The sequence below is a fragment of the Anastrepha obliqua genome, chromosome 2 (genome assembly GCF_027943255.1).
Source record: "Anastrepha obliqua isolate idAnaObli1 chromosome 2, idAnaObli1_1.0, whole genome shotgun sequence".
Taxonomy (NCBI): Eukaryota; Metazoa; Arthropoda; class Insecta; order Diptera; family Tephritidae; genus Anastrepha; species Anastrepha obliqua.
The window spans coordinates 80,375,295-80,382,949 of record NC_072893.1 but is presented as its reverse complement, the minus strand read 5'-3'; the positions used below and the strand labels follow the sequence as shown (position 1 = coordinate 80,382,949).

General features: G+C 35.0%; 2 protein-coding genes across 3 annotated transcripts; one reads left to right on the top strand and one right to left on the bottom strand.

The window, feature by feature from the left end:
* The first annotated feature begins 220 nt into the window (after positions 1-220).
* Positions 221-1,523, top strand: LOC129239291 (putative nuclease HARBI1). 2 transcript variants are annotated; one of them, XM_054874686.1, is made up of 4 exons: positions 221-331; positions 387-828; positions 886-1,030; positions 1,097-1,523. In XM_054874686.1, the coding sequence occupies exons 2-4, from the start codon at positions 454-456 to the stop codon at positions 1,471-1,473; spliced, it is 897 nt and encodes a 298-aa protein (XP_054730661.1). In that variant the 5' UTR covers positions 221-331; positions 387-453; the 3' UTR covers positions 1,474-1,523. The 2 variants fall into 2 exon arrangements, with proteins under 2 accessions (XP_054730661.1, XP_054730662.1); XM_054874687.1 differs by having other exon boundaries at positions 329-828.
* Positions 1,524-2,038: 515 nt separating this feature from the next.
* LOC129239489 (uncharacterized) lies at positions 2,039-3,268 on the bottom strand. Its single transcript, XM_054875001.1, has 2 exons — positions 2,858-3,268; positions 2,039-2,796 (listed from the first exon to the last, which is right to left on the bottom strand). Exons 1-2 carry the CDS (start codon positions 3,059-3,061, stop codon positions 2,104-2,106), a joined length of 897 nt encoding a protein of 298 aa, XP_054730976.1. The 5' UTR covers positions 3,062-3,268; the 3' UTR covers positions 2,039-2,103.
* Between the last annotated feature and the right edge of the window lie 4,387 nt (positions 3,269-7,655).

Genomic DNA, 7,655 nt, shown 5'->3' with positions numbered 1-7,655 from the left:
TCACATCTACAAACCTATTTTATTAAAATGTTATTCATGCCTATTATGATAAACGTCGGATGATATGCGGCGGGAGTTAACTCGATCCGCACTCGATTCACTTTTTCACAAAAATGGTATTATTGTTACCGACGGATGCACTGCATTACAATCCGTGAACTGTGTTATCAGCATAATCAGCTGTGCAAAAGACCAATAAATATTTGTTAAATAAAATGGATTCAATAGCTTTTTTTTTGGATTTTAATGAAAGTACAAACAATGATGCAAGACGAACCCGGAAAAAAGTAAGGGATAATGCTGTTGACGTGTTCCAGTTGCCGGATGATGTGTAAGTTCACTTTTTAAGGACAATTGACGAAAATTTATGTGAACTCCTCTTGTAGATTTGTTAAGCAATTCCGTCTTAATAAGATAGCTTTCCAATATGTTCTTAACATATTAAAGAGGGAAATGCTTCCTGTTATTAAAACATGGTCGATATCGCCAGAGCTCAAACTAGAAGCCTGTCTAAGATTTTTTGCTGAAGGGGGTTATCAAAATGGTACTGGGCAGGATTTTAATATTGGCATGGCGCAGTCCACAGTGTCCATAGTACTGTCAGAAGTTTTAAATATTTTAGAGGCAACACTATGCCCCAGATGGATAAGTTTGGCAATGACCGAGACTGAAGAGCTTGAAGCCAAAAGATATTTTTTTGGAAAAACAAGAATTCCCGGCATAGTTATGTGCGTAGATGGCACCCACATAAAGATTTTGAAACCTGCTGGAGACAATTCGCACCTTTATTATAATAGGAAAGGATATTACAGTATTAATGCAATGATAGTAAGTTAATTTCTGAAATTTTAATTGACTAATAAAATGACTTTTTTCTATCTTAAGATATGTGACCATAAGCAGCGAATAAGGTATGTGAACAGTAGGTACGCAGGTGCAAGTCACGATTCCTTTATTTGGGAAAATAGTGAGGCTTCAAGACATTTCCAAACCATGTATGAAAATGGACACAGAAGCACTAGATTGTTGGGTACATATATGACAAAAACGAAACAGTTAACAATACATAAGTAATTTTGATTTAAATGTTCCATAGGTGACTCTGGATACCCACTTTTACCCTGGCTGATAACGCCCTTCCGAAATGCCGGCGCGAATACACCCCAAAGCCGTTTCAATAAAAGCCATAGCTCGGGTCGCAATATTGTTGAACGCACAATAGGTGTCTGGAAGAATTGGTGTCGATGCTTGCTCTCAGCTCGCCAACTTCATTATTCTCCGGAAAAAGTGGCTCAAATTGTTAATGTTGCGGCGGCACTTCACAACATTCGGATCCATTATAATATTTCAGACGAATATTTAGAAGGGGTTTTTGAAAGTGAAGAGTATGAAAATGGCGAGCCTGTACAACATCAAAGGTATACCAATGAAGCAAACCAAATCCGGAATGAAATGCTACACAGCTTTTTATAAAGAAACATTTTTTTGTTTTCATTTAACGTACATAAATATATGTATGTTTGTATATATTTCTTAAGAACAAAATAAAAACAGCCTTCTTGGCAAAACTTAAACATTAGCATTAAAACTTAAACTTAAAATATAAAAGCCTTCTTGGCAAATGTTGCACTTTAAAACTTAAGCTAAACAAAATTTCTAATTCACAGTCATTTTTTAAGTCTCAATTGCACATTAAAACTTAAACTTAAAATATAAAAGCCTTCTTGGCAAATGTTGCACTTTAAAACTTAAGCTAAACAAAATTTCTAATTCACAGTCATTTTTTAAGTCTAATTGCACATTAAAACTTAAACTTAAAATATAAAAGCCTTCTTGGCAAATGTTGCACTTTAAAACTTAAGCTAAACAAAATTTCTAATTCACAGTCATTTTTTAAGTCTAATTGCACATTAAAACTTAAACTTAAAATATAAAAGCCTTCTTGGCAAATGTTGCACTTTAAAACTTAAGCTAAACAAAATTTCTAATTCACAGTCATTTTTTAAGTCTAATTGCACATTAAAACTTAAACTTAAAATATAAAAGCCTTCTTGGCAAATGTTGCACTTTAAAACTTATCTAAACCAAATTTCTAATTCACAGTCATTTTTTAAGTCTCAATTGCTTGTTAACTTCTCCTAATTCAATGCTTAAAAGTTCTTGTTTCACCCTTAATTTTTCAATAGCATTTGTCTCCATAGCCATATTGTGTCTTTTTGTCTCCTCAAGAAAAGCTTGGAGAATTTCATTGGTTTTCTTCTGGTGATCACCCAGACGGTCAACCGACCTAGTCAGATCTTTAAGTTCTTTTTTTACATTTTTAAAATGTAGTTCCTGTGCCCCAACACCTTCCGAAACTTTTGAATATAACCTCTCCTGCACACCGATTTGCTTGTCTAACAAGTCAAACTGCTCTGGTCTCTTTTTTTTTCGGAGTTCATTTCGAGTGTTTTGGTTATTTTCCATATCTTCATTTTCCAACAACTCTATGCAGATGGCGTCTCTCGAAGTATATGAATTTGTACGAGCTCTCTTCGATGTAGATGGAGTAATGTCTTCAACCACCTGCTCTGAATTTAGTGGAGTGGCATGCTCAATAATTCTCCTCTGAGGCACTCCAAACTCTTTTGAATTTTTAATGCCTCCAACACAGGCGTTTAGGCCCACTAGAGCAGCAACATCTTCTTCTAGCGACGATAAAGGTAGTTCCCTATTTTCGCCTCCACCAGTTGCTTGTAATTCCCTTTTATTGTGCGCCAACTTTTTCTTTACTGCTGATTTAAAATCTGACCAAACCTTTAATTAAAACGGAAATAAGTACTTATATTCTCAATGAGCTTTTAAATTATCAACAAACCTTTTTCCATTCTGAAATACTCTTCGATGGAGGCCCTAATGAATTCAGTTCCTCACGCACACTCTCCCAAAATTGCTCTACCTCGTTAGGAGCACTTCTGGTAAAATTTTTTGCAATATCAGGATGCTCCTTCATACGAGATATTAGACCTTTAAATTGCTCTCTGGTGGTTGTGCGTTTCCTAAAAAATATTAATTTTGCCATTTGTATAAATTTTGCCAATATATATAATCCGAAAAAAACAAATAAAAATGTTTTTCCTTATATTTTATTGCTCTCCATCTTTATTATAATAATATCCGCAACACAATGACCTGCGGATGAGAAACGAGTAAATTTCTTTGAAACGCGTATCGAGTGCGTTGTTGGTAATGCCATTTTTTTTAATCGATCCGTAAACCACATTATCGATCCGCATACTGCTTTATCCGACGTTTATTATGATACCGAATACTGTCGGATCGAGTATAACTCCCTCCGCAACCATCCGTCGGATACCATAATAGGGGTGATTAATCTGGTAGGGAAGAAAATATCAGCGAAAAGCACTCCCTATAAAGGGTCCAAGAGCTTTCCTACTCACCAGTGAACACGGCCTCAATTTTAAGACTTAGTGAAGCCTAATTGTAGCAGAAAGCAGAAAAAAGTCTATATACACAAAACAGAGAAGTGAACGGCTTATGAATGGTTTACACTCTGCCACGGTTCATCAACAAAATGGGAGCAAACACCTCCCTTAACTGCTCACCTTAGCCACTTTTTGGGGCTTTTTCATTCCGTCATTATACTTCTTTTAAATCATATTTCAAGTAACTCTTTGAGTATACTAACTTGGCTTTTACACAGGACACTTTTGCAAAGACAATAGATTCACAATTTTTTATGAATTCATAATTTTTCTCATTGACTATGATTTTTCGAAGACAGTAAATTTGGCCTAACTGTCCAATTCGGTGACGTTTCGTTGTAATTTGCGAAACACCGAAGTCAGAGCGACTAATTTGTACGAAATGACAGACGGAAACGGAGGTTGCTTAAAAATCAATTGAATTTATAACTGCCTGGATATCTAGGCACGCAAACAATTATTCTCCTTTTTGACAGCTGATATTTCAATTGTTTTCAGAGCATTGTCTTGTGTAAATCAGATGATTTTAAAATTAATGGTGACTTTTCTCTTAGCTGATATTTTTTCTTGGTACAATTTAGTACCCCGGATGACTTTGGATATCAAAAATTTCGAATACTACCCCCATATCCCAGGAATGACTTCGGTATATTCTTCCCAAGGTTTTCAAAATAAAAAAGTTTAATTTTATTTCATTTGATATATTTATGAATCGTTTACACAGGTGAATTATCGTCTTATTATTAACTTCTCATTGGACCTCGTTGAATGGACTACCGAAAAGATGCAGCGTCTTTTAGCGAGCAGCGGTTGTGGTTTTCTCGGTGGTAGTTGTGGTAGCCGTGGTTGTAGTAGATGTCGTTGTGGCAGTTTTACAAGGATGTATTATTCTACGATGTACAATTCTCGTCCGCGTGCATTCGGCACGCCTACACGAGCATTTCTCGTAAATAAAAAATCCATTGGCTTGCATGACTACAGCCGCCAAAATAGCAAACAAAAATATTTTAATCACAAGCATATCGCAAAAGTTTGAAGATTGTTGATTGGTGAGGAGCAACTGATGATTTTGAAATTTTGCAGCCGTATTTATAGAGACACAGTCAGATTGTTATGTTATATAATTATAACATATTCTGTCGGGTAAATTTTAGGAGCTGTACCAACTATGTTTTGTTTACACAAATGAAATCAGTATAGTTGTCATACACTTGCGACTAAAGTAAAGAAGGAAAAATGCATAGTAGACAAATAAAAACAGACAAATCAAATAGAATGACAAAACAAATAACACATGCGTTTAATTTTTGTTTACCACTGCAAAGAAATTTTGCATACTAAATGTTTGTTCTTTTAATAATTTCCTCATGAGCTATGGGCTTAAAATTTTGAGGATAGTTTGGAGATCGAAGCCAAAACAGGGCAAGGTATGAATGAATCCCATTGACCGCACTGGAATCGTGATATAAATATATGTAAGTAAGTGGTGAATTGAAGAGGCATATTGTAAATAATAGAATAATTGTTCCAACTGTAACGAAACATTTGCATTGAACGAACGAGCTTTTTTATCTCTTGCTTTGTGAACAATTACGGTTTCACAAAACGTACGATATTTAAAAACACAACTATGCTGCTACAAAATACAACAAATATAAAAATTAATAAAAAAGGGAAAAATTTTAACAAGTAAAATACCTGTGTACCAAAAACTTCCACCTATCTTTGTCCAGAATGTTGAATACATTAAATTTTTAACTGATGCGCTAAACAAACTTCCGCAATGCGTTTTGTGAAATGTCCTGCAAAAGCATGAAGTAAAAGTTCAATCCAAAGAGGCATACCGCTATACATAAATCTCTAAACCATTAACAGAAGAAAATGCTCAATATCATACATATAGTATGCATATATATAGTAGCACAAAGAATGCCGAAAACGTGCACTGTGTCAATGCACAAACTGCCAAAAATACGGACCACTATCAGATGATGAAAATATATTTAAAAAGCAGATATTTTTATGTAAAACATCAAGACATATACTTTAAAATTCAACTCATGGAAGCCGGACTACCTCAAGGCAGTGTACTATACGTGTGTACACAGATAATATCCCCATGCCTGCACGTTTCAACATGATAGCAACTTTCGCAGATGATACCGTTCTACTGGAAACTCAAAAAACCTTGTAATCTGTAACAAACAAGCTACAGCAGATTTTGGAAAAAACATAAAATAGTTTAATGTTTGGGGTATGCAAATCAATTCATGTGGTTTACTCTAACAATGCTGAAGATAAGAATCTGACAATAAACAGTTAAAAAATCTTCTGAAAGCTCTCTCATAGTTAATTTGTGGTTATTACAGAACTTTATTTCTTTTCATTGGTGTTTTCATCAGTTTTCGATGTCGACGGGCTGCCACTACATTCGGCGTTTCCGATCTCTTTGGGAACGTTCATTTCACTCGTAAACGACTGTTTTCTTTAAAGAATCACTACCGAAACAGTTTCTCAACATTTCACAACATTAAGTCCTTTGAGTCCTTTTTAACGCAAATTCAAATCCATTTTTAAAATTGTAAAAAAACGAAAACATGTGCAGAGTTAGGTTTACTCAAGACGGCGTAACTTTTACAAATGGCAAGCATTGGCGATCAGCTTCTGGTGAGAATGTTAATCACAGATGTGAAAACCTAACAAGAACAAATCAATTGAACGAAGCCTAAATTTTTGATCTTGTTATTAATCATCAGGGCCTAAATCATTTTGGAATACTTCCACATGTACTAATGGCTAATACAAGTGACTTGGTTGCATTAACGCTAAGAAAAATATCGTATTCCTCAACTATACCAATTCTATTAGACAAATATTTTGTTGTCAAATAAGTAATATCGGATTTTTTTAGAAAACAATGACAATTTTTTCATAGAACTAAATAACTTTATTGTGTAATGTATTGCCTATTTTGATAAATTAGCGTTTGCCATCTTTCAGGCAGCATCATAATCCCACGTTCATAAAACTTCTGGTTTTTATTAGCAAAAAACTGAATCAGGTACCATTTGGCATCATCATCATTATTGAAATTTTTACGATTCAAGGAGTTTTGTAAAGATCGAAACAAAAAGTAATCAGATGGTGCAAGGTCAGGATTAAAAGGTTGGATGTGGCAAAAGATCCCAAAAAAGCTCTAATAATTTTTGCCGAGTGGTCAAAGATGTGAGTGGCCTTGCATTGCCATGATGGAATAGAATACTTTTTCGATTTGTCAATTCGGGCCGCTTTTCTTCAACTGCATTGTTTAATGTCGTTAGTTGTTCAATGTAGACATCAGAATTGATCGTTTGGTTGGGTAGTAAGAGTTCAAAGTAGACAATTCCTTTGTAATCGCACCAAACTGATGAATGCCAGCTTTTGGTGTTGCTTGAGTTGGTTCACCTGGCCTGCTCCACGACCTTTTCCGCTTGTTATTTGTTGTAAACAACCCATTTTTTATCGCCAGTTATCAGTCGTTTTAAAAATGGATCACTTTCATTACGTTCCTTTAGCAAATCGCAGCTGTTAATACGTTGCGTTAAATGCGTTTCCTTCTGTTCGAGAGGAATCCTTGTATCGAGTTTTTAAACATAGCCAAGATGTTTTAAGTGTTTTTCAATGCATGTATCCGATACATGAAGCTTCTCTACAATCTCACGTGTTGCACTGTGACGATCCGAATCGATTATTGTTTTGATTAGGGCGTCATCAACTCCAACTGGACGACCAAAGCGTTTTTCATCTTTGAGTGGAAAATCACCAGAACGAAATTTGGCAAACCAATTCTGATACTGCCGTTCTTTCAAAGCTTCATCATCATAAACAGCAGATAACTTTTCATGAGCTTGCGATGCGGTTGTCCCTTTGCGAAAATAAAAAAGCAAAATATGACGAAAATGTTCCTTTTGATTTTCCATTTTCCAAAGAACGGCAAACGAAAACTCGCAACTGATCAAGACACTTTTTTTACTGATTGACAGCTGAATTGCTAACGTCTGCAAACTTTAAAATTCAACTGAAGCCATCTATGAGTTAAATAGTTGCCAACTTAAAATTGAATATCCTCAGATTAAGCAAAGATACTGGCACACTGACACACAGAGAATAAATGGTATCATCCACAAAAGA

Bases quoted from the DNA above. Each gene is read 5' to 3' on its own strand.
- LOC129239291 (XM_054874686.1), top strand. From the start codon at position 454: ATGCTTCCTGTTATTAAAACATGGTCGATATCGCCAGAGCTCAAACTA. The intron at 829-885 runs GTAAGTTAATTT...TTCTATCTTAAG, and splicing joins ACAGTATTAATGCAATGATA to ATATGTGACCATAAGCAGCG. The intron at 1,031-1,096 runs GTACATATATGA...AATGTTCCATAG, and splicing joins CAGAAGCACTAGATTGTTGG to GTGACTCTGGATACCCACTT.
- LOC129239489 (XM_054875001.1), bottom strand. From the start codon at position 3,061: ATGGCAAAATTAATATTTTTTAGGAAACGCACAACCACCAGAGAGCAA. The intron at 2,797-2,857 runs GTTTGTTGATAA...TTTTAATTAAAG, and splicing joins GTATTTCAGAATGGAAAAAG to GTTTGGTCAGATTTTAAATC.